Genomic DNA, 26,606 nt, shown 5'->3' with positions numbered 1-26,606 from the left:
TCAACATATTTTCTCCTTGACTACTTTGCAGAAATAAGAAGCTCTTGTACGGATGATGTAACTGCTGATTTGTGTCAGCAAGTTCCAGCATTATAGCTAAATAAATGCAAAACGATTTTAATAATTTTTCATTTGTCTTTCTACGTTGCTTTCCATTGGAGGATTTCAAAGTGCTTTGGAAACATTAATGAATTAATTAAGAGTCAACCCCTCCCCCATCCCACAATGAGCTAGAAAAGTATTATCCTCACTTTACAGATAGGGGTCTGAGATACAGATAGTTTAAGTTGCTTCCTGAAGGTCGCATGAGAAATCAAAGCTGGAAGTTGAACCCAGATTGCCTGACTCCTAGTTCTAGATCCTCCAAAATATGTAGGCACCTAAATATCTCGGAGGATCTGGGCCCAAGCACTTTAACTGCTGCCAGGGGACCATGCTGCCCTCACAACCCCAATCAAGACAAATTATTTCTATTTGTTCCAAAGATTAGATCCAAAATGTTTTAATTTTAAAAACAAGAGTTTGACCCTAAAAAACTCTGAAATAGCGTTTGTATTATAGTAGAGACCCATATATCTAAAGAGAATGAATTGGGTGGGGGAGGTATGCAATTTATTTGGGCGATCAAAGGATTTTTAGGGTGACTGATACCATTGGAGAAAGAGGGGACCACCCCTATTTTCAGATGTCCAGGGTTTTCAGATAAAAGTAATTTGGATGATGGGAGATTTCAGATATCAAGGCTTAGATGATGGGGGATATTGGCCAATGAGGGATTGCAGCCAAGAGGGGATTTTGGATCAGAGGATTTCAGGTGGTGCAGGGGGATTTAGGGTAAGAGGGGTGTGGGTGATGAAGACTGGGGATGAGAGTGGTCTGGGCTGTATTGGGGGATTTGGGGGTAAAAGGGATGTGGGTGACAAAGAAGGGTTCATGTGGTGACGGGGTTGGGGGTGAGAGGGGTGTGGGTGACAGGGAGGGGTTTGGGTGGTGACAGAGGGTTCGGGGTGAAAGAGGTGTGGGTGACGGGGAGGAGTTTGGACGGTGATGGGGATAAGAGGGATCTGGGTGATGAGGAAGGATTCAGACAAGGTTGGGGGCAAGAGGGGTGTGGGTGATGAGAAGGGTGAAAGGGGATTGGGGTAACAGAGGTGTGGGTGACAGGGAAGGGTTCAGGCCGTGATGGGTATTGGGGGGTAAGAGAGGTGTGGGTGATGAGGAGGCATTCGGGTGGTGTTGAAAGTGTTAGGGGGCTTAATCCTTCACCCTCTCACTTCCCTGGTCCTTCTCGCATGAACAGAGAGCAACAATACTCGAAGTCCAAAGGTGCAAACAATTTGATGTTTATTGGGATGAACTTCCAGCAAGCAGGATTCCAGTTTCCTTCCTTAGTGTCCCCCTTCCCAGCTCTGACACCACCGAGCCTTGCCTGTGTCTCTGTCCCTGTTCCCATCCCCCCCCTTAGCAAAACATGATCCCAATTCCCCCAGTCCCTGTTCCCATTGCCCCCCTTACTTCCTGATTGACTGCAGACTATATAGTAAAACTTGAGTTCTGCTTAGCTACACCTTAACCAATCATTTTACTGAAATTTTACTAACCAATCCTAACATGGTTATTTAACCAATTATTTCTCACCTCCTTAATTGGTTTACACCCAACAAAATTAATTATACAGCAGACAGAAACAATCACAGAACCAGACAGAGATTATACAGACAAACAATAGGGAAGTGGAGACTACAGTGATAGAACAATACAGAAATGAGGATTTCACATCCCAGCTATTGATAAGTGAGGTCTTGCCAGACAGGATGCTATCAAACTAAGTTTCCTTTTACATCTTGTCATAGAAATTTCTGTCCGTTCCAGCTGAGGAATAAGGAGAGACGGACACAGCTAGCCAAGCAAGGAGTCCCGGGAGGGGCGATCCATTTATTTCAATTGCAATTGGGTTCGAGCTCATAAGTCAGCAAGAACAAAGAAAACACTTACACCAAAGCATTATATGCAGTTGCTTATGATAATCTATCGCTCTATGATTGGCCAAAATTTGCCATTATTACCATACATAATTAGCAAGCTACATGTATCCGCCCCTCTTATGACCCCTTATTGTTCATCTACTTGCCCCCTCCTCCTTGCTTATTTTGCAAACCAAGCAGTTAGCTATCTGCAGGACACAGGCACAGAAAGTTCCATTGTCTGCAGGTTTGGAGTTTGGCTAAATTTCCTCTCGAAGGACCTTCCTGAGTTAAGACAACCCATAGCTGATGTTTTCCCTTCTTCTTTCTCCCATGTGTACGTGACAAATTTGCCCCCTAGCAGTTAAGAAGAATAATTTTATATCAATCTTCTAGGCTCTTCCCTTTCTCTGGAGGTGATAGGAATATCAGGACAGGATTGTATTCCTAACAGCCCAATAGCACCTTATTTCAATGTGACTAGTTTGGAATGTGAGGATGTGACCATACACTTCCCAGTTTATGGCTGGCCTCTGCTGCTTAGCTGAAGGCCTTAGCCTAAGAACCAGGCCTCAGACTGTCACAGTAAGAGAAAATAACAGGAGTACTTGTGGCACCTTAGAGACTAACAAATTTATTAGAGCATAAGCTTTCGTGGGCTACAACCCACTTCTTCGGATGCATATATAAAAAGAAGTGGGTTGTAGCCCACGAAAGCTTATGCTCTAATAAATTTGTTAGTCTCTAAGGTGCCACAAGTACTCCTGTTATTTTTGCGGATACAGACTAACACGGCTGCTACTCTGAAACCTGACAGTAAGAGAAGGCCCTTACACAAACAGACAGTGATTTTGATTCTTTCTTTTATACCTCTTTAACTAGCTAAGTGATAAGAATACACCTAAATTCTTGAAGTATAGGCCTTTACAGATAGGCCTGAATATCTATATCCTAACAGGAAGTAAGAGGGGTGTGGGTGATGGGGAGGGGTTCACATGGTGATGGGAGGTTGGGGGTAAGAGGGGTGTGGGTGACAGGGAGGGATTCAGGCGGGGCTGAGGGTTGGGTGTAAGAGGGGTGCGGGTGACGGGGAGGTGTTCACGTGCTGATGGGGGGTTGGGTGTAAAAAGGATGTGGGTGACAAGGGGGTATTCGGGCGATGTTGGGGGTAAGAGGGTTGCGGGTGACGGGGAGGGATTCAGGCTGGTGTTCCCAACTCTGACTGAAGCTATTCTGAGAGATTTCCCCCCCCCAAACATGACATAATGTAATTTTCTTAAAATATCCTATTAAAATTTCCTGGATTGCTTTCAATAGTCACCAGGAGATCAATGCTGATTCTGGGAGACTCCAGGCCAATACTGAAGGGTTGGCAACCCTAGTTCAGGCAGTCATAGGAGGTTGGGAGTAAGAGAGGTGTGGGTGTCGGGGAGGAGTTTGGAGAGATAGGGGATTGGGGGTACGAGGGGTGTGGGTGACAGGGAGGGATTCAGGCAGGGTGTTGGGGTTGGGTGTAAGAGGGGTGGGTTGACAGGGGGTGTTCGGGCAGTGATGGGGGTCGGGTGTAAGCGGGATCTGGGTGACGGGGGTGTTCGGGTGGTGACAGGTGTAAGAGGGGTATGGGTGACAAGGGGGTGTTCGGGCAGTGACGGGTGTAAGAAGAGTGTGGGTGATGGGGGTGTTCGGGCAGTGACGGGTGTAAGAGGGGTGTGGGTGACAAGGGGGTGTTCGGGCGGTGACAAGGGGGTGTTCGGGCAGTGACGGGGGTAAGAGGGGTGTGGGTGACAAGGGGGTGACGGGGTAAGAGGAGTGTGGGTGACAAGGGAGTGTTCGGGCAGTGACAAGGGGGTGTTCGGACAGTGACGGGTGTAAGAGGGGTATGGGTGACAAGGGAGGGTTCGGGCGGTGACGGGAGCAAGAGGGGTATGGGTGACAAGGGGGTGTTTGAGTAGTGACAAGGGGGTGACGGGGTAAGAGGGGTGTGGGTGACAAGGGGGTGCTCAGGCGGTGACAAGGGGGTGTTCGGGCAGTGACAGGGGTAAGAGGGGTGTGGGTGACAAGGGGGTGTTTGGGCGGTGACGGGGGTAACGGGTGTGGGTGACAAGGGGGTGTTCGGACGGTGACAAGGGGGTGTTCGGGCAGTGACGGGGGTAAGAGGGGTGTGGGTGACAAGGGGGTGTTTGGGCGGTGACAAGGGGTGTTCAGGCAGTGACGGGGGTAAGAGGGGTGTGGGTGACAGGGGTGTTCGGGAGGTGACAAGGGGGTGTTTGGGCAGTGACGGGTGTAAGAGGGGTATGGGTGACCAGGGGGTGTTTGGGCAGTGATGGGGTGTTCAGGCAGTGACGGGGTAAGAGGGGTGTGGGTGACAAGGGGGTGTTCAGGCCAGGGCCGCCCAAAGGGGGGGTCAAGTGGGGCAATTTGCCCCGGGCCCCGCAGGGGCCCCGAGAGTTTTTCGGGGCCCCTGGAGCGGGGTCCTTCACTCGCTCCAGGGGCCCCGGAAAACTCTCGCGGGGCCTGGGACCCCGGAGCATCTTCCGCTCTGGTTCTTCAGCGGCAGTTCGGCGGCGGGGGGTCCTTCTGCTCCGGGACCCGCGGCCGAAGTGCCGGGTCTTTGGCGGCAATTCAGCGGCGGGGGCCCCCTGCTGCCGAAAACCCCAGGCCCCCTGAATCCTCTGGGCGGCCGTGGTTCAGGCGGTGACAAGGGATGTTCAGGCGGTGACGGGGGTAAGAGGGGTGTGGGTGACAAGGGGTGTTCGGACGGTGACGGGGTAAGAGGGGTATAGGTGACAAGGGTATTTGGACGGTGATGGGTGTAAGAAGGGTGTGGGTGACAAGGGGTTGTTGGGCTGCGGGTGACAGTTCGGGTGACGCAATGACTTATACCCCAGTTTTTCAAGCGGATTTTTATACATTATACGAGGAGTGAAAACCCTGAGCGCATCCCTGTGACCGCACCGGCTTTACCCCACCCTGCCCCCCGGGCAGCAGCAAGAGCCGCACACAGTGGGCACCCCGCCGCCCACTGGCCTCCGCTCAACGCGGCCTCACTCAGCGTTGCGAGAGGCCCGGGCCAGCAGGGGGCGTGGCCCTAGGCAAAGGGGAACGGTCACAGCGGCAGTGGGCGGTCCCTGGTGCTGACTGACAGGACAGGGGCGGGGCCTCTGGGGGGCGGAGTCAGACGGCCCGAGACCGAGCTGTGGAGCTCAGCTGAGGGGAGACTCCAGACGCCGACCCGTTCCGGCCGCCGCCTGCCAGGTAACGGCCCCACGGGAGGGGGACGAGGCTGGAGACCGGGGGGCGACTGCGGGGCCCGTCCAGCCCGCCTGACCCTCGAGAGCGCTGTGGGCTCCGGGGTGAGGCGGCCCCGGGCCCTGACTCCCTCGGTCCGGCTGCGGGGCCCCGCTTCCCTCCTCGCAACGGCGCTCTCCGTCAGGCGGCGCAGGGCCCCCAACACAGCCACAGCGACCCCCCGCCCTTCCCTAGCAACCTCCGTATCCCCGGCGGCGGCACCGTCACAACAACAGCAACCCCCCCGTACCTCCGCCCTGCACCGCCAGAGCCAACCCCGCCCTCCCGTACCCCCGCCCCAGCCGCAAGAACCCCCCCCCCCGTAGCGCCGCAGCAACTCCCTCGTCCTCCTGTACCCCCGCCGAGCACCACAGCAACCCGCCGCCCAGCAGTCCCCGACCCCTGTACATCCCCTCCTCCCCCGCACAACAATCACCCCGGCACCACAAAGCGCAACACAACTTCCTCCCCTGCCCCAACCGGCGCCACAGCAACCCTCCTCGGCACCAACACCCCACCCGACAACAGTCCCCTTCGCCTGCACCATCCATAACAGCTAAATAATTATTCCCCCATTCCCGGCAGAGCAGTACGGTGTCCTACAGCACAATACACCCCGCACAAACACAGGCTGGCTGTGGCTATTAAGGGAAGCTGGCTTGCGCCACGGGGGTAGTTTCATTTCCTGTTGTGAATGTGGTTTAACTTTATTACTATTCTGCCCCCACACAGGCACATATATACAAACAGACAAACTACCCGGCCACCAAGAATCACTCCTAACCTCCCCGTCCCCCGCAAGATAAATAGTACCTGGAGAATCATTTCTTGGATTAATCATTCCCTAGCCCCAAATTTAAGAGGTACAGAGATAACTCTTTTGGACCAGTTACCCCTTTGTTTCTCCAGCTCAGCAGTAACACATTTCCTCCTCCAACGAAATCCTCTAATATACCTTTCAATTAAAAAAAAAAAAAAAGTGGTACAGAGTGAACTCTGTTTGGATCAACACATCCTCCCCAGTGTAAATAATTTTAGCTACATAGTCTCTTGGGTTAATAATCTTTCCATCCAGCAGCAATTGCCTCTGTTCCTGACTAGTCCTCCCATAAGGTAAATATAGGGAGCACCAGACCTGGGATCTGTACAAACACAACAATACTGCTGAGTGTCTAAATGATGGGTGGGGAGAAGAACGAGAGTGCCTGTGGGGTTGCTACTGAGGGGGTTGTTCCTGCTAGCTTCCCCCTTGGTAGTATGGTACCTGTGACTCAGGCCCACAGGACTTTTGTGTTTCATGTCAGCTGTTTCCTCTTATTTGTTGTCAAATTGTCTGTGCTTCTGGTAGAGCCTCATTCTCAAACCAGACATAGGCTGAGCCTTTACTGATTGGCTCCCAGCAGCCCACATGACCAGTATCAGCTGTTGGACTGCTTTCTTCCCACCCCCCTTTTGGTTTTCTTTGTGTACAGTTTAGGTTTAAATAATAGAGGCTGCAGTGCATGTTCTGGGGCTTGTGGCTATGAGCAAAGGCAGTAGCGCGTGCTCTTGCAATCTGCAGTGGGTGCTCGGTGAGAAGGATTCTAGTGCTGCAGTAGTGATGCTGTTGCTCTAGCCAGAGCATAGCTCACTGCCAAATATAGCAGCAGCCTGAGTGACTAAAAACATTTATCAGAGGGGAGCAGGCTCTGTGCCCTTTTTTTTTTTTTTTTGGTCTTCTAGAGTTTGGTTGTCTAATAAACATCACTCGAACAGTCCACGTTCAGTAAACTGTATAGGATGAAACAGGAAGAACTGAAACATAATAATCTTAACTTGCTTTTGAAAATTATTGTGGCAACTGCAAGCCTTGTGCATATAACATGCCTTATTTCAAAATTCCCTTCCAAGTGTGTATTTTTTACCATTGGGAGAAATTCTGAGGTAGTTTACATCCACAGTTTAGGTTTCCCTTTTTTAAAAAAAGGTTAATAGAAATAATGTGATTTAAAAAATTGTAAAACTTTATTGTGGTTCTGTGTGCAAATACAGTTTTCAGAAACGAAGTGACAGTTTAAATTCTTTAAGGAAAAATACGTGTGTGGGGGGGGGTTTAAACAATATCTACAGTCTTTGCAAGCCAAAGGTGGGACCCTGACAGTAGCACTGACTAAAAACAATACTGAAATTGTTCTGTTTTTCACTGTCCAAAATGAGTGAAGTGAAAATACCAAAAGGCAGAAAAGTTGAAGAATAAATTCCTTCTAACATTCTTTGATCTGATGAGTTATGTATTGGTATCACAATTAAGGAAACTTAGTTAAGAAGATTGTCAAACAATAATCCCTTTTATGTAGACACTAAATATGGCAAACGGGGAAGGAAAAAAAAAAGGATTTTTATAGCATCCAGGAGGGCTTATCACGCCGGTTATCACTTCTGTAACTTCAGGTAATACTCCCAACTGTTTAACCATTAACATAGTCGTTTTCTTTGGTTAGTGACCCCTTGTATTGTCTAATGTGGATATAAACTTGCTGATTTCCTTTCTCCTCTTCTCTCCTCCCATGTCCCTTGCCCTCAAACCATGTGACCCTGTGTAGCCTACTTATGATATGACATTCAGCATGCAGGAAGTAATGGAAGGCTTTTATGAACAACAATCGTGTTGAAGTGAAGTGCTGTCTTGCAAGCAAACCAATTTCCTGACCTTTCAAACTTCAGATATGTGGCTATGTGAGACCTCATACAATCCAAAAAGACCCCAATTCTGCAAATGGCTCTGCATGGGTAGACCCAGTTATCTGCACAGAGAGCCCTGTTGAAATCAAAACAGCTCTGTGTGGGTCTAGCATTTACCTACACAGAGCCATTTTCAGGATTAGGGCCCTAATCATGTGCGGCTTTGTTTCAGCTCCTGTTCCCCACCCCTCCACTTTATAAAAACCATTATTTGTTTAAAAGCATCTTTTCTATTTATGCCTTTCTGAAGCCTCATTCCATCTGTCATGCGAGTTGTTGAATCAGCCTTAAGTAAACCCCGTGTCCTTATTTGACAGCTGACTCTTTTATATGAAGTATTCGGTTTCTTCAGTGCTAGAATGATTTTGGTCGTCTGATTATTAAGAATTTCACTGCAGTCATATTAAAAGCCAGTCTTGTCTTAACAGATTTTGGATTTGGATCTCTTTCGTCTGACATGGATTTTCAAGAAACTAAAATATTTATTCCAGGTGTTTTAATTCTGGAAGAGATTTTAATTGAGGCAAAGAGGGAATCAAAAGTAATGTCTGTATATAAACACAAAATTTATGATGCCTAAATTAGTATGAGAAAACCAATATAGTTTTCAGTAATATATGGCATGCTTGTTTCTTTTTTTAAAAAGGATCTGTTTTAAAACAGTGCTAGAATTTGAAAAATGTTTTTGTTGCATCTTCCATACACAAAGCAAAATGCAATATCAAGATTAGGTTAAGGAAACAACAAAGAAATAAAAACATGCAAAGTGTGAATGACATAGACATGTACAAGATATTGCCCTGTAGTTTGTCTTCTAGTAGTAATTATTAGAAATTAAAATGTCACTTTTAAGCATTAGTCATCTTTTCTAATGTTGTGTGTCTACAGAAATATCCTTTGTAAACTTCTGTCATCCATTAATTCCCCTTTTTTAGTTTTCAAAGTATTTAAACATATTATAAACTACCAATTTAATTCCCCATAGATTAACTTTTTCATAAATGGGCTTCAGCCATTGTGTGGGATGAGATGTAGGGTGTGCCTGAAAGCTCCATCAAGCAGGTAGGATAGCAAGACCAGAAATGTTACTAGTAGTCTCAGAGAAACTTGCCAAATAGTGTACTACCCTTTTCAGTCTTTATTGGGAGCCACCACAATTTTCACAGCAATATTTTTAAAGTTAGACAAGTTTCCCCTCTAAAATAATCAATTTGTGTGATTTGGGGGGGTGAGGGGGTGGTGGTTGTTTTTTTTCTTGCATTGGGGACCTAGTTAGCATGGTATTATTTAAAAATGACTTATTAGGTATATAGATGAAATATTACATGATGAAGTTTTGATGACATGACTCCCTTAAATTTTAGCGCTTTTATCTACCCTAAAATCTTCCAGTGTATAAGTGAATTTTTAGTGGAGCTACACTGGAGAAATATTTAAGCCCTTCCTGCCAGTGGATCATTTCTGCATGTTTATATGTGAATACAGTTGTTCATCTTTTTACCGTTTTAACTGCAGGCTTATTTTAAACATGTCTAATAAAACATTGGTGTTTTCAGAGTGAAGATTAGTATTGTTTGGACACTGAAGTTGATTAAATATCATTCAGATGTCTATTTTTATTTAAAATGTGTAATACTTTGTGAAAGTTGCTGAGGGGATGATTCTGGAGACTGACGTTCACTATTCTTTTCCCTTAAAATATTTTCGAACTGAATACAAAATAATAATGTATGTGCACTTAATTTTTGCTCATCAAAGGCACTTGAAAAATCAGGGTGAAAAGGTGCTCTTGTGGTTAAGTGTGTTGAGACTTAGGTAATTTCTGGCTATGGACTTCCTGTGTCACATTGGGAAAGTCACTTCATCTCTGTGTCTCCTTTACACATCTGTAAAATAGAAGAAATATCTCTACCTTGCCAGGATATTGTGAGGACACATACGTTAATGTCTGTGATGCTGTGCTGATGTGGGGGGCGATTGAGAACATGGTAATACAAATAATAAAACAAGTCAGCTGAACTATCTTCCAAGTTCTTTGATACAGGCTGTCTTGTTTGCTTGCAACATCAAACACTATATTGACTCACTAGGGCCATGTCTAAACATACTAGTAGATCGGCACTGCTGCAATCGATGCAGCGGGTGTCGATTTAGCACAGGGATTGGCAGCCTTTGGCACGCAACCAGGGCCGATGCAACCTCTAGGCGAACTAGACGGTCGCCTAGGGCGCCAAGTGGTTGGGGGCACCAAAAAGCGGTGCCCTGGCTCGGCAGGGAGGAGCCGCCTTCCGGAGGCACCGGAGAGCCAGAGGCTCTGGACATGGGGTGGGGGCCGCCGGGGAGGGGAGGGCTTGCAGGGGGGCTGTGTGCACCCTCCAGGGGAGGCCCCTGGGGTCTATAAAGGCTCGTTGGGATTTGCCCCCAATGAACCGATGTTCCGGGGTGATGGCGCAAGGTGGAAGTTTCGCCTAGGGCACAAAATATCCTTGCACCGGCCCTGCACGCAGCCCGCCAGTGGGCCACGTGCCAAAGGTTGCCGATCCCTGATTTAGTGGGTCTGGTCATGGCATCTACCTTAAAATTCCTGGCTCAGCTTTCTAGAGCACGTGCATAATATCTAATAAGTGTGTTATAATGTATTATACCTGTTCACTTTTGTTCCATTGCCTGCTTCAGCTTGCTCTGTCCGGCATAAGGATGCATGCATCATGAGGAGCAGGGTTTATATCCTGCTAGCTGTAGCCAATGATTTTAATTTATTATCCATTTATTGTGTGATATGATTAATCAATATGTCATAAGAATATAAGAACAGCCATACTGGGTCAGACCAAAGGTCCATCTAGCCCAGTATCCTGTCTTCTGACAGTGGCCAATGCCAGGTGCCCCAGAGGGAATAAATAGAACAGGTAATCATCAAGTGATCCATCCCCTGTTGCCCATTCCCAGCTTCTGGCAAACAGAAGCTAGGGACACCATCCTTGCCCATCCTGGTTAATAGCCATTGCTAGACCTATCCTCCATGAACTTGCCTAGTTTTTTTTAACCCTGTTATAGTCTTGGCCTTCAGAACATCCTCTGGCAAAGAGTTCTACATGTTACTGCCTTGTGTGGAAAAAATACTTGTTTGTTTGTTTTAAACCTGCTGCCTATTAATTTCATTTGGTGACCCCTAGTTGTTGTGTTATGAGAAGGAGTAAATTACACTTCCTTATTTACTTTTTCCACACCAGTCATGATTTTATAGACCTCTATCATATCCCCCCTTAGTCGTCTCTTTTCCAGTATATTCATTGTATGTTAAATAGAGTTAATTGGTAGGATTATAGAAGTATAAGATTGATCAGTATTTAGAGGGAATCATGTATTAGATATAAGTAAGAAAAGCTGAAACGCAAGAACCTATAGGCTGAGGTCTGCAAGATTTTAGCTTCGCTATTTTAGGCCTTGGAGATAATAGAAATGTTGACATAAATAAATGACTGAAAAACAACCTGATGCCCTAAGATTATGTGAAAAGATGTACCAAGTGGTGATAATGCGAAAATCTAGCTGGAAGATTAATTCTAAATTATAAAAATTCTGTAAAAGTACATCTTGTCTCCAACTTTTGTCTTAACCACAGAATACAGGTGGTGCATCAATGTTAATGAGAATAAAGAGAACCTACACAGCCTATAGAATTCAGGCTCCCTTATGTTTCTAGGGGACACACACCAATAAGAAAAGAGAGGGTTGACACTTCCATGTACATGCACAGAATGTAGGTATAGACAGAATCACATTATAAGGAAGGGTGCCTAGAGCGGGGAAAATTGAGCTTGCGATTGGAAAACTCCAGCAGGGACCCACCCCTGTATTGATGATCAATCCATGAGAGAGCCATCACACTCTTACACCATCTAGGAGGATGTGAGTATGTCTGTAGTTATAATGGGTGCATGGATATATTTAGGAATTGTATATGCTGTGACACTCATAACTTTGTTGGCAACTTTAATGAAACTGCTAAAATATAGTGGACCTTGTTCTTATGATTGTATGTGTTACTTGCCTATGGTTTCATGTGTTCCTGTGAGCTCTAGATCTAGAACAAGCAGAGATAACTCTGTTGAACTTGAAACTGTAGCCGCCAGAGCCGAACCCACTGTAGTATAATATAACCAATGCTAAAATTAACATTAAATAAAATAAAAGATTACATAGCTCATTCACTCTCAGATGTCATGATGGAGGATTACCAGCTCTCACTATACTTGCTGTTAGCCTGACGAGGCCTGGAGTGTATTTTGATGAGCATAGGCACCTTTGAGTGACAGTGTTAAGAAGGTAAGGAATTGACTTTATTTTCTTTCATTTATCCAATAATTCTTGTTTGTTTCTCTGTACTTTTTTGTGTTGCTTTGTTTTGTAGCTTTACTAGATTCCTTCTCATGTGTGTTTCTCTCTAGGATACAGAGGTGAAATGATCTGGGCTTGATTCCAGAGTGAATACATCTTTTGAGCCTCTCCATGTGGCTCAGTGAGTTTCTCCCCCACCTAAGGGAATGTGGCTCCTGTGCTATGCACCACTTCTCCTCAAGGGAATGACAGTGAGTGCTGGAGGACCATGGGAAGGTAAATGAATTTACTTGGGAATATGAAGACAGAAGGTCTGGTACTGCTGCATCTCCTTTAATTAGCGATCTTTTTCAGTTTTCTCTCTTAGATTTCAGGAGTGGTTGGAAATGGTGCTGAGACAGTATCCAGATTGCTGAAACAATCCCTGGTAAAGTGAGTTTCTATGTTCAGGTGTCTACTGTCAAAACAAACATCAGCAGTTGGTGTATTTTTAGGTGATTCTCTGTGCGACTAAAAATCTCTCAATTGTTACCATGCTTTTAAAAGGTTAATAAAGTTTTATTTTGCATTATCTCTTTCTGTCATCTGTTGCTTGTGTGGGTGGAACGGGTAGAGCAAACATCAGTGAAGTATCCCCTTAGGTACTCTCGAGTCAGTATGCGTCCAGTAGGTGAATAGCTTGATGAATGACAGCTATTTGCTGTGAGCTGACACTTGCAATTCAGTTCATAACAGTTGCTGTCAACTGTTACTTTGACCAAGAGATTAAAAGTTTCATATTCTATTACTGACTCTGAATCACTTGATTCAGAATATTGATATTCACTTGAATATTGGCCAGCTAATTTAATGTTTGTTCTGTTCGCATCTGTAATTTCCATAAGGACGTTGCATATCTTGCACACGTTTATTAGAGGGTGAGGAACAACTGGAGGCTGCATAGCTGCTTTGAGGAAGGGCTGGGGGACAAGAAGTGTCTACTTATTCCTCAGCCTCTGCATTTTGAGTCCTTCCCTGTAAATGTCTCTGATACCTGTCTCTGGTGCTATTTATAGCTTCCTCAAGAACAGCATGGAACTGGCATGATTCTTGATAGCTCTGCTGCTGCCTACAGGGTTATGAATATCAGCAGAGAACTTGAACTACTATGAGAAGTCCATTGCAGCTATTTGTATGTAGATGCAGGGAGACAACGCTGGACTGGTTTACACTCTTCTTTCATTGGAACCTTGTCTTTTGTAACTGGAGGTCTAAACTTTTTTCAACCAAAACATTAGTTTCTACAGAATTAAGGCCTTAGTCTCTCATATTCACTGGAGAGAGACTTCACAGTCCCACTGGTGAGTGGATTTTTCAGACCCTGTGTGAGCATGAGACCATGAATAAATATACACCCATACCTCTTACATGGGATGTGAAATCTGAAAAAAATAAAATTAGACCAATTATGTTGGGTGATAATTGTACCTTCCATTTAGGGACACTGGACGTTAGTCAGGAAGGCCCAAAGGCAGCTTTTTGCCTCTGCTGTATGGTTTCAAGACATACTTGACTATACTCCTAACAAATTCCTTTGCAGGGCTCAGCATCAGTATGTATGAAAGGGCAGCCAGCCTTTGTCCACAGCAAAATAGCCCCTCAACTTGTGTGTTCTGCAGGTAAGTTAGTGCTAAACTGGTGCTTACCTGAAAAATTTCAGGGAAGCGTCTCAAGTCCAAATTCAGTGTTTTCCTAGGGTTTTCCTGCTCCTTGTTAGCAATACAGCTTGTCCAGGATACTCAAGATCAAATCAGCTTTTTAAGGCCTTTCTTTTAGCATTCATTTTGTAATTACTTCTGTATTTCACCTTAATGTCTAGATTTATATATAATAACCTAAAGAACTGTGCATGAGGTAAACTTCAGAGCAGTTCAACTAGGCCCTCATTTACTTACTAAAATAGTTGGATTTTTATCGAGTAGTTATAAAATCCAGAGCCCAAATAAGTATTCCAGATCTTTATCCTTGCAATAAGGCTAAAATTTGTAATGGGGAAGATAGGTGTGTGGATTTTTAAAATGTTAGTCAGAAACTTTAGTAAGGAATACATTAATTGCTAGTCATAGATTTTTAGGGATCCTTATGGTTATCTATCTAGTCTGACCTCTTGCATAACAGGCCATAAAACCTCACCCAGTAATTTTTAGCATGAAGTCCAAAACTTTTGTTTGAGTTCTAGCATATCTTCAAGAAAGACATCCTGTCTTGACTGAAACTTAGTGATGGAGAATCACATCTCTAGTAAATTGTTCTTTTGGTTTAATTACCCTTGCTGTTAAAACTGGGTGCCTTATTTCTAGTCTGAATTTACCTAACTTTAGCTTCCAACTATTGTATATCAATATGCCTTTTTTCTGTTAGATTAAAAAGTAGTTTGTCAGAAATCTCTTCCCCATGTAGGTACTTGTACAACATGAATAAGTCATTTCTGAACCTTCTTTTGGATAAACTTAAATAGGTTGAGTTTCTAACTATAAGGCATATTTTCTAGAGCTCAAATCATTCTTGTAATTCTTTTGAGCCCTTTCCAATTATTCAACATCTTTAGATACTAGAACATGGTGTCTATCTCACTAATGCGGTGTGTAGAGAGGTAATATCAACTCCCTACACTAGCTGATATTTTCTGCTTGTATTTCCAGGGATTACATTCGCCCTATTAGCTAAGCATTGCACTGGAGTTTCCTGTTCAGTTGGTTGTCTCCGCCAAGTCCTTTTCAGTATCTGTTTTCAGGAAGCAATCCCCCATTTCTTTTTGTTGCTAGAGGTATGATCTTGCATTGTGCTGTGTTAAAACAGATGTTCAAATGAGCCCACCTTTCCAAGTGATCCAGCTTAGTCTGTATAACTGACCTATCCCAATTGTTATTTAAAACTCTACTAATTTTGCCATCTGCAAATTTTACCAGCAATGATTTTATATTTTTTCAGATCATTGATAAAGATCCTGAATAGAATAGAACTGAGATACATGTGGTGCCCCAGTAGAACCACCATTCAATGACGATTCCCCAGTTAATTTTTTTGTGATCTATCAGTTAACCAATTTTTAATCCATTTAATGTGTGACATTGATGTTGTATAGAGCTTTTTTTTTTTTACTACAGTGTCATGAGGGACTAAGTCTAATACCTTACCGAAGTCTAAGTTGGTTATGCCAACAGTTTATCATCATCCATACTTGTGATCTCATCAAAGATATCCGTTTTTTGTTTGTTTGTTTTACAAGACTTGTTTTCCATAAACCCATGTTGATTGGTTTTTGTTATGCTACCATCCTTGAATTCTTTTCTGATTGCATCCCGTATCCACCTTTCCATGCTTTTGACCAGGATCAATGTCAGGTTAACTGGCCTGTAGCTTCCCAGGATATCCCATTTGCCCTTTTAAAAATATTGGCACAGCATTAGCTTTTTTTCAAGACTTCTGGAACTTCCTTAGTATTGCAGGATATGTTAATGATCAACATTAATGGTTCAGAGCGCTCACTGCTTTTAATACTCTTGGATGCAAGTTATCCATTTTTGCAGACTTAAAAATGTTTAACATTAATAGTTGCTCTTTTACATGTTCTTTAGTTACCATTAGAATAGAGCATTTCATTATCATTGTAAATTATGAATACACCATCCAGCTTCTTTCCAAATACAGAAGAAAAATATTTATTGAATACTTCTGCCGTTTCATGATAATTTTATCATTTTTGTTCAGTGTCGGGCCTATACCATTGCTGGGATTTCATTTGTTCCTGGTTATATTTAAAGAATTCCTTCTTGTTGTCATTTTAAGCTTACTGGCTGTGGATTTTTTCACAGCTTCCTTTAGTTTGCTTTATCAATTGTTTTCATTTCCTGAGTACTGGCTTGTACTCTTTGCTATCAGCTTCACCATTTTTCCATTTGTTACAAAAATTTTAAACTTTTATTGCTGCTTTTACTTCCCTCCTTTTACCAAGTAAGATAAAACCATGCTAGAAAGGGATATCTTGCCACTTAAAATTCAACTGTAATGCTGAAATTGTTTTATTAAGTAGAGAGACCTGCTTTATTTACTGTTTAAAAGAAGCACAGTACATGCTGACTGAAAAGGAGTTGCAGAATCTAACACTGCTGCCTTGAAGTTATATATACTTAAACAGTGAATAAGGTTTTTGAGAAACATGTAATTCAAACAACATTTTAATACATAAAACCTGTGGTAAAATACTTCTGTTCAATAATAGGCTGCTTATTTCATTACCAAACAAACCACGTTACCATATAAAGTGGCAATACAAAGCAATAAGAAAATCACTGCCATCTACTTTAAAAGTATGTTTTAGGTGAGAATGGTTGTGAGATTTTTGTGTTAATTAGTTTTTCATGCCTGTGAAGCAACTTATTTCTGTTTAGGAGATAGAACCACTAGAAACGGAAATCTGAAGTGGGAAAATATTTATCTTAAGATTCACCATATCGGATCAGACCAAGTGTCCAAGTTGTGTGTCCTGTCTCTGGTTGTCCGATATCTGATCTTCACAAGAAAACCAAACACCCTTCCTCACACACATAATGCCCAAACTCATTGTGCGATGCAGTAGTAGGGGAAGAGAAGGAAGATATTCTCTTCTGATTCCTCTTGGTAACTGATTCTTGACCTGAAACATAAAGAAAGCAGTACTTTAACTGAGCTTTTATAAACAAAAGTTGTTTGGTTGTAAAGCTTCTTTAAGAGAGAGAAATGGAAATAAGATAAATGATTCAGTAAAACATTTAAAACATATTCCTCTGTTTGATACAGTGTTATCCTTCATTATCTCCTTTTGCTGTTTGGGTATCTTCTGTGCATACTTAATGGCTAATTTTCAATATCTTGGCAACTTCAACACAACTAACTTACTTTAGCTCCTTTTTGCAGGTTAGGAGAATTGCTCAGCTGCTTCGGTGATGGTGCCTAAAAATACCCAGGGTAGACATATAAACATTTTAAGCTATCCATTTTTTATAATAGAAAAGGTTTATATACAAGCTGTCTACTTCTAAAGCCTCTGGAAGGTGGGTTGTTTGTTATGTGAAATAGCATCTGAAGCTTAACTACACTATTATGTATGTGAAGCTATAGTGTTGCCAGGTTCTGCAACAGGCAGCTAAGTATTGTGGCCCAATCTGCTTTACTAGAGGAACTAAAGCATCCTGGATGATTTTTAGCATTGTGTAGAATAGTGAAGCATTACTACGTGGTTGTATGTGACAAGCTTGGGACATGACAAAATAAGTATTAAAGTGACTCAGAAAAATTAATCTGTAACCATCCTGCTGATTCACAGTATTACCACAGAGGTAATACTAAGTGACTTATCCAAGTGTTGACTAAGATGGATGAGTTTTATTGGAATGGCATGTCAGGGCTTCAGTAGAGAGAATAAATTCTTAGATGGAGAGGGAGCATAGGGTTTTGAATACAAGAGCCACAATCATTAAGCCTGAGGCTGTGGTTCGCAGATGTGAGTTACTGTTCTTTGCAGGCTCACTCACTTGGTACATCTGATTGTACTTCTGTTCCCTCCTTGTTCAGAACACTCCAATATGTCCTGCTGTGCTCATCTCCTGCCCTTGTCCTACTAACATATGGCAACAAAAGGAGGAAATGGCCACAGGCAATTGTGTGTAGAGGGGCTATGCTGTGGAGTAGCTGTTTTGCAGAAGACTGCAGCTGTGGAAATATCTATTACAGTATTGAGTACTTTTCCAGGACTATACTACAAGTGTTGGAGGGCATGTTATTATGACTCTTATTTGTATTACAGTAGGGCCCAGAGCCCTACTGTGATCAGATTGAGGCTTCACTGTATAAGGTGCTGTATAAACACCCAGTAAAAGGACAGTCTCTACCCTGAGGTAGTTCCTCTTTTCTCTTGCACTGTCTGAATGGTGCTTCACAGCTTTGTTTGGCCTTGGAGACTGCCCAGGACACTGATCCTGCAAATAGTTATGATGTAGCTAACCTTACAATTGTGAGTAGTACTGTTGAAATCAATAGAAAGAGAGACTAGTCCAGTGCTTAGTGCTTGATCTGCAACAGGCTTCCTTGGGCAAGTCACACATGTCTACACCGCAGTCAAACACCCACAGCTGGTCTGGGTCAGCTGACTCTGGCTGTGGAGCTAGAACATTGCAGTGTAGACGTTTGGGCTTGGGTAATCCCTCTAAGTAAAGTTTATTCAAGATGTGAGGAAAGTGACATGGAGTCTGTTAATGAAGAAAGCTCTATGCTGTTTCTTCACCCACTTGGTAGCTTAATAGCTTTGTTTACCTAATAAGTAAAAATGGACCTTCGTTTTTTTTGTTTGTGGTGTTTTTTGCATGAAGACCGGGCTAGTCAGAGAATCAAACACACGTTCCTTTGTCTAAGGCAGACCTGTTCACCAGCTCCCTGGTTTAAACACATTTTAAATATTCCTGGTTTAATCATACTTTAGTCATAATCCTAGCATATATCCATAACTCTTAATACACACTGTGTATATGCATCATGCAAGAATATTAATGATCATTGAGTTATTAGTTTTCAGATGATACCTACAAAGCATATTTTGTGCAAAGAGTATTATAGTAGTGTGTAGGGTGTGAATACAGGGGTTCTTAGAGTCACAGTAGGCATTCACTGTTTTGCTATAGAATTGATCATATACTCCCACATTTGATCTGACTTGTCTAGAGACTAGTCCATTTCAAAAGACAGTAGTTGCAGCAGTATTAGATATAGGATTCCTAAAAGCAAAACAACATTATTGTAAAATTAACTTTAGAGCTCCATCCAGCTCATATTGAAGACAATGGAGGTTTTGGTAGTGACTTTAGTGGAAGTTGGATTGGGCCCTTACAAACATTATTACCCAGAGTACTTTACCATCTCACAAATGCAGTATTGGCTGATCTGGAATTGGAGTCTGGAAACAAAGTTAAAAATCTATGAAAATGCACAGATCCCTTTTTCAAAAGCAGTTTCTTGACTTGCATGCAACAGACTTAAGCAGACATTTAAACAAACAGGGCTCACATGCTTTGCACTACACGGGCATTTTAGAGAAGAGGTTCTCAAACAGTGGCGTCTGAAGCACTGATAGGCTGCGCAGTGCTGTCATATGGTGCTAGTTCTTTACTTTTGCTGCTAAATTGCATTAAAACACAGCTAAAAATGCATTGCTTTGCTAATATTACTGTTCTATATAAATAATTGCTGTAGATGATCATAGAATATATCCATGGGCTGACCTCTTCCTTCCATATTAATGCCAATCATGTACTGAATGGGAGGTGACGTGTCTGAGACAATCTTATGTTACCTTCCATGCTATGAAAACGTTTGAAAACCCATGACTTTTTCCCGCAGTTTTGTTCGCTAACTGCACACACTATTTTCTTATTTTTAATATAATAAACATGTATGGTTGGATAGTCATGGAAATTTTCTATTTAATGCTACCTTTCCCTGTCAATTCCTTATTTTTAAGGAAGAAAGCCTATTTGCTTTTAAAACATAACTGCATCATTGATGAAAATGCAACAAAACCATGTCAGCAGTTGTATAATAAAGTTGTATAATAACAAATCAGTATACAAGTGCAGTGAAGGGCATTTTTTCTTTTTCAATAAACAGATTTGTTGCAGGCTTCCAAGGAGATTTATAAAAGCTAATGAGAAAATAACTTCAGTATTATGATAAATATCTTGACTTCTTATTATTTAATTGTATTCCCCCTAGCACCTAGGAGCTCTAGTCATGGACCAGGACCCCATTGTACTAGGTGCTGTACAAACACAGAACAAAAAACCAGTCCCTGCCTCAAATATGAGATGAGACAACAGATGGATACAGACAGACCTATGGGGGAGTACAGAGAAACAGTGAGACAATATTGGTCAGCATGATAGAGGTCTATATAAGAGGTCAATACCCTTTGATATGCTATTTACATTAAGATATCACATATTTATATAATGAATTTACATGTACCAGAAGAGAACCTTAAAATCAAATAAATGCTTTATCTATACTTGAAGTACTGATAATTTTTCTCCAGACTTGAAACATACATCCTTGTGACTGTCTAAGGTTCAGGTAAACATCTTTATTTTTTGATAGGTCATGGTACCTCAGTGAATAGAGTGAAAATCTTTACTTTAAGTTCTTACATCATATTATTGGAGTGCCTTACAAGTTGAAACATTTTCCCCAATTATCTTGGGTATCTGAAGTTGCACTGCCATGTAACATTTCCTTACTAAATGAATAAAATAAATACACCCTAAGTTAAATGAAGTTTAATTTCAAAATAACATGCAATGAGATTTGTGGTTCTTCTAATGAGCTCAAAGAGAGAGTTCCGCTATTGTAGGCCAGCTGCTGAGAAAAATGTGTCCTCCCATGCTCATGATCAAGGCCTTGAATTTGATTTTTTTCCCATGGGTAACAAATGTAAAGAGCTGAGTACGATATGCTGTCCGGTACTCTGTGTGTTGCTGAGTAGTTGCTGTGTTCTCAACTGACTGAAGCTGTTGACCCTAATAAAGCTCCACTCATAGGTATGATAAATTGCAGTAATCAGGAGATAACGAATGTATGTATCACTGTGGCCAAATCAGTCTGATAGACAAGGGTGCAGTCTTCAGGCTACCCATAGATGCAAGCTGGCACTCTTACTTCAAATAACCAAATTGCTATCAAGGAGTCCAGAAGGACCCCAAGTCTTAACTGTCTTAATGATTGGAGGGCTGATTCTTTTGCTGGAGGAGGATGGTATGGATGTGGCAAATCCTTTCGAGCATCCCTCTCCCTGCCAGCATGACCTCAATCTTGCCTGAATTCAGCTTCAGCCTATTATGTTAAACGCCTAGCCTACTATGTTAAACACTGTGTTATGTACACATTCTTGCATTGGCAACATCTTGGTCCTCCTTGAAGTGTTTCAGGCAACTGACTGGGTGGGATTTTCATACCCAGTGCATAGACAATTCAGTTATCGTATCAGTTGAATTGGCCATGTATCAAGTCTGATCAAACTCAGAGAAATGCTTTTTCATAATGAAAGTGTCAAATACCTGTACTAACTTGATGGTGTAACTATGACAACACAGGTGTCACTGTAATGACTGTGATGGTCACCTTTTTAAAAACAAACTCTTTATTTTTGTTCTACCAAAAATCTGAAGGAAATGAGATTTAAAAATCTGGTTTTAAAATTAAGGGTTAAGGATTCAGCTTGAGCCACATACAAGCAAGGAAATTAAGAGTTGAGGTTGCTCTGGGTTTCTGTGCTTCCCCCTTCAAATATTGTGTGGGGGTATAAGCTGCATGATGTTGATTTAAGTCAAAGGGAGAGATTTAGTTAAAAGCTGCCCACCACTTGGAAATTTTACAGAGTTCTGATCTGCCAGCTGTATATTTACTGATTTCTTCATAACGCATTCCTGAAAATTATAACGTTCTGATGGGACAAAAAAGAAAATTTAGGAGAGAGCCTCCTGATTTTGGTTAGGGTCTTAGTCTCTATTTCCATCAGGGTTAAGGAATAAAGGATCAACACAAACTGTAAGTTCAATACTTAATAGATCATAAAGAGTTTGTATATTCGTCGGCTGAATTACCCTGCAATGTTTTCTGGCCATATGTCAGAGGAAGTCTTATGTGAATTTGCTGTATGGATGAAATATCTCTGTTTGTTTTCAGGTCTTGAGTCTAAATTTAAGAACTTATAAAAATGGGCAGAATTTTCCTGGACCATATTGGTGGCACTCGTCTGTTCTCCTGTGCAAACTGTGATACAATCCTGACCAACCGCTCTGAGCTCATATCAACTCGCTTTACAGGGGCCACAGGGAGAGCCTTCCTTTTTAATAAGGTTGGTAAGAAATTAGATGACACGAGAGAGAGCTTCTTACTTTTGAAAATCAAGTTTGTGGGGGGCTAAGAATCCATCATCATGCTAACTGTTAAACCTTCTTGGATTCAGTTGACATCCTGCTGTTGTGATTTTTGTTTAAAGGGTGGTTTTTTTTCCTTCTTCCTAACTTGCTCTTTTTAGGTCATTGAAATTTCACCGTAAACTGCCTAAACTATTTGAGTTAATGCTTAAAAGGCTACAGGGAGGATTGTGAATTTAGTATCTTGCCAAAGTGCATGCAGTTAAACCGAAGTATTCTGAATTCTATAATGTAAAGTTCAGGTTCATTGTAATAATACTTTTTATGCAGGGTTCCAAAGAGATTTACATTCATTTTTTGTCTAATCTATTCCAGATTTTTATACCATGCCTATTGCTATGATATCTTTAAACTTCACAACACCATTGCAAGTGTGTAGATAAATACTGTCCCCATTTTACAGGCAGGTATAGTGATGTACAAGTTGGTATCTTGACTAAGATTGGCAGAGTTGGGAATGAGCATAGAATATGGCTCCCAGTAGTGTGGGTGGGTGATGTTGGTAAATATTTATGTAGAGACCAGGTTTTTTTAGGCTGACTCTGGCTTAATAACACAGATTTTCTGTGCTTTCTCAACAAATATGGCCAGGTAATCAGGGGTGTATTTTCTTGAAATTGACCATCAGCAACCAGACGTTGGTAACACTTTTTTGTTAGCATAGTCCTCCCAGGTACAGGCAAGAAGTGTCTTCAGTTAGTTGTGTGTGGTTTCAGAAAGCACAGCTGTGGTGTGTGCTGAGTTCTGTCAGTAGCACATATATGCAAGTCTTCTTCCGTATACTGCAAGTGTGTAAGGAAAGACAGCAGTAAATCTGTCTTCATACTAGTCCAAAAAGTATTGGATCTTTGGGTCCAAATTGTGTTTGTGAGAAACAGAGTTTTGGCTAAGGCTTTATGATTGTTGATCTCTGCAACCCCAACTTGCATCACTGTAAAGTATCAGATTATTATCTCCATTACAATTGTCATAGACATTGTTACTTTTCAGCAAGTTATTTACACTAGTTCCACATGTTTAGTTACCTAAACAAGTTACAGGTGGATTTTTTTAACTGCTAGGATAAAGGAAAGGAAGGCATGCATTTGTACCGTCCCTAAAAGGCATGCACTTGTCAGCTCACTCAGTTTATCTTTCTCAAGAGGTGGGATTTTCAAAAGTACCAAAGGGATTTAAGAGCACATGTCCCATTGACTTTTGTTGAAAGTCAATGGGACTTATGCTCCTAAATCTCATCTTAATTTTTTTCCTGAAAACAGTTTTTAACTCTAATATTCCAGTGACTAAATTGACTGATCCATTCCTGTGATCACACCCATTGCTAATAATGGGTTTGGTATCAAGAAATTACTTCTGACATCAAGGGGTTACTAACTAAACTGTCGCATTGTGAGTAGTTTTATCTAATTGCTATGCCTTAGTTGGGCAAACTAAATAATACTTTGCACTTATGCTTTCTGTAGCAGGATCTCGCTGTGCTTCACAAACAATGTAGGCTCCGAACACCCTTGTGAGGTAGATCTCTGAAAGCTCTGCCCTCACAGGCAGCAGAACTTTGGTAGTTTCACCTGTTCTGTTTCAGCGCCCAATATGCACAGTGCTACAGGCTCTTCACTTAGACATTTGTACTTTGACAGAGGTACCTTGGATTTCCTAGTAACTGGAAAATGGCTTTAAGAGTCTTGTCTTTGGTAGGCCTAACCTTTCTTCTCCTCATTCCCTTTATATTTTTCTCAGGTGGTAAATCTACAATATAGTGAAGTTCAAGATCGGGTCATGCTCACTGGCCGCCACATGGTTCGAGACGTGAGCTGCAAGAACTGCAACAGCAAACTGGGTTGGATCTATGAATTTGCCACTGAAGACAGCCAGCGCTACAAGGAAGGCCGTGTTATCCTGGAAAGAGCTTTGGTCCGAGAGAGTGAGGGATTTGAAGAGCATGTTCCGTCCGATAATTCCTGAAGAGATGTCAGCCTCTTTTCTGGTTTTCTTCAGTGAAACTCAAAAAATAAAAAATAAAATAAAAAAACAACAAAAAAATTCTACTTGTATACACTGTCACCTTAGCATCAGAGTTGGATTCATTGAACTATGGACTGGGAAAGATTGCGAGAGAATTTCAGATGGAAACTTCCTTTCTTTATTCATTTAATTTTTACTTTTCTCCCAACAGCTGTTTGTAGAGAATGTTGAACAGATGCTGTAATTTTTTTCTCCTTTGCATTTACATCTCTTAGATCTGAGATTGTATCTACAGCTAACAGTGGGCTGAAAGGAAAATAATCTGGATAGATCTTTTGTTAGAGAAATCATTGGTTTTTAGTTCATATAAACTGATACATCAATAGAAAATTATTTTAAGTCCAAAGGGGTTTTTTAATTTACTTTCCAATTTTTGATCTAAGTTTTTAACTTTTTTTACCCAGTCCTTTCACCAGATATACTAGTTTAAGAAAAGAGATCTGAATTTGTGACGAGTGCAAAAGGTTCAGTGTTGGAACGGCTTGTGCTGGCCATTGTGCCATATTCTTGTTGAGGTTGATCGGTAGCACAGAGCCCATTCTTTCTTGTCATTCTTGACCCAAAGATGTCACCAGTCTTCATTTATTTGTAAAGTCCCTTTCACCATATAATTGCGATTGGAAGCTATTTTTGAAATGGGGCAAAACTGCTTGGCTTTTTTTCTTTTAACTGATGTAACTTATTAGATTATTACTATGCTTATGTAATAATTGTCTGTTTAGTCTTGTGTTGCTTTAAAAATCAGAAGCTGTTTGTAATGATGGGGTTTACTGAGTAACTACTGTTGCAGTAGTGAATGTGTTTTTTTTTTCCTTTTCATCTCTTTACTAACCTCATTAAGTAGACAAAGCTATTGCAAATCTTAATTCTTGTTCAAATGGCTTTCTTTTTTAACCCACGATTTTGTGTTTAAAACACAGCTACAGGGGAGGAGGAGGAGAATGCTAGCATGTGCATTCGTGCATACAGCATACAACCTGCAACTTTTTTAAACAGCTTGTTTTCAAACACTGCTTCTGGTATTGAAACTCGTATCTATCTCTCAAAATGTTGTTGCATCTTTCTATTGTGATGTTACACCTTTTGTCTTTCTGACTAGCAGAACAGGCTTGCCTGGTTGTAATTACTGACTTGATTCCTGCTTCCGTCCTGTAGAAGTCAACTATTTTAAGATATTGAAATCTTACTTACCTCTTGGCAAAAGTGTTCTCCATTATCTTTCTTAAGGGTGCCCAAACATTGTGACTTGGAACCACATTGACAACTTGTTAAGAGCCCAATGGCTGCACCTAATTTGAATGTTAGTTATGTACTGTTCTTTATCAGAAATAAATATGCATAGATATAGTTTCTGCCTGAACTTAGATTTTTGTTAACCAGCAACTAATATTTGTTTAACTCCACTAACAAGCAATGTCAACAAAACAAGGCATCCATAGGCTCTATCTCTGTATCTGAAACAGCAGACAGGAGGGTGGGGGTGTAATATTCTAGAGGGTTCCTTTGGCCACTGGGCTGTGCTTTGGCCACCCCGTGGCTTAAATCTGTCACCTATTAACTTAAAAGTAGCTTTACTATAGAACTATGTCGTTTAGCGGGAACACAATGTAGATTCACATACCAGAACTATTTTGAATCAAGGTACATAAACAGTAGTGTAACTTGTGCCTCAAGTGAGTCAGCTCTTCATGAGCCTGAAAATCGCTGTTGGAGTGATTCTCTGCAGTACTCTTCGTGTCCTTTTGGTGTTACAGTACAATAAAATTTGTGTTGTCCTGAATTGTCTCCCACCAGTCTGTTTTTTTACCTTTTGATATTTGCAAAATTCAGTGCAGCATAGGATCAGTCAATTGAGCAAATGACTGCGGTTCCACAATACGAGATAACAAGAAATGGTTCAACATCTCATGTTGTCTGAGCAGGTGGCAATAAGAGCACAGCCAAGGACTACTCATGGTTTAGCACAGTGGTTCTCAATGTACAGGCTGCTTGCAGCCCAATCAGCACACGTGTGGCCCATGTGACATCCTCAGGGCTGTAACTAGGATGGAGTGGGAGGGGCACTGACCCAGGATGCGGAGCTGGGGGTGGGGGGCATGGGGCAGTACAGGATCAGGGTTAGCCTGTGGCATCAGGCCCAGCAGCAGCAGTGCCCCCCAGCAGGATTGGGCCCAGCAGCATCAGGAGGAGGGCAGGGTGCTCAGTGCCCCACTGTGCAGGATTGCGGGTCCAGTGACCCCAGCTGGAGCAGGCTCCCTGGCACTAGGAC

At 42.1% G+C, this 26,606-nt stretch overlaps 1 protein-coding gene across 12 annotated transcripts; it reads left to right on the top strand.

Moving 5' to 3' along the window:
* Nucleotides 1-5,134: 5,134 nt before the first annotated feature.
* On the top strand, nt 5,135-26,117 carry YPEL5 (yippee like 5). 12 transcript variants are annotated; one of them, XM_065400470.1, is made up of 7 exons: nt 5,135-5,219; nt 12,195-12,302; nt 12,432-12,590; nt 12,669-12,746; nt 20,097-20,281; nt 22,062-22,233; nt 24,053-26,117. In XM_065400470.1, exons 6-7 carry the CDS (start codon nt 22,093-22,095, stop codon nt 24,275-24,277), a joined length of 366 nt encoding a protein of 121 aa, XP_065256542.1. In that variant the 5' UTR covers nt 5,135-5,219; nt 12,195-12,302; nt 12,432-12,590; nt 12,669-12,746; nt 20,097-20,281; nt 22,062-22,092; the 3' UTR covers nt 24,278-26,117. The 12 variants fall into 12 exon arrangements, with proteins under 12 accessions (XP_065256542.1, XP_065256536.1, XP_065256540.1 ...); XM_065400464.1 differs by having other exon boundaries at nt 12,425-12,590; XM_065400468.1 differs by lacking the exon at nt 20,097-20,281 and having other exon boundaries at nt 12,425-12,590; nt 12,669-12,741.
* Nucleotides 26,118-26,606: the final 489 nt, after the last annotated feature.

Source organism: Emys orbicularis, chromosome 3, assembly GCF_028017835.1.
Source record: "Emys orbicularis isolate rEmyOrb1 chromosome 3, rEmyOrb1.hap1, whole genome shotgun sequence".
NCBI lineage: Eukaryota > Metazoa > Chordata > Testudines > Emydidae > Emys > Emys orbicularis.
This window is presented reverse-complemented; position numbering and strand designations above follow the sequence as displayed.

Bases quoted from the DNA above. Each gene is read 5' to 3' on its own strand.
- YPEL5 (XM_065400463.1), top strand. From the start codon at position 22,093: ATGGGCAGAATTTTCCTGGACCATATTGGTGGCACTCGTCTGTTCTCC. The intron at 22,234-24,052 runs GTTGGTAAGAAA...TATTTTTCTCAG, and splicing joins GAGCCTTCCTTTTTAATAAG to GTGGTAAATCTACAATATAG.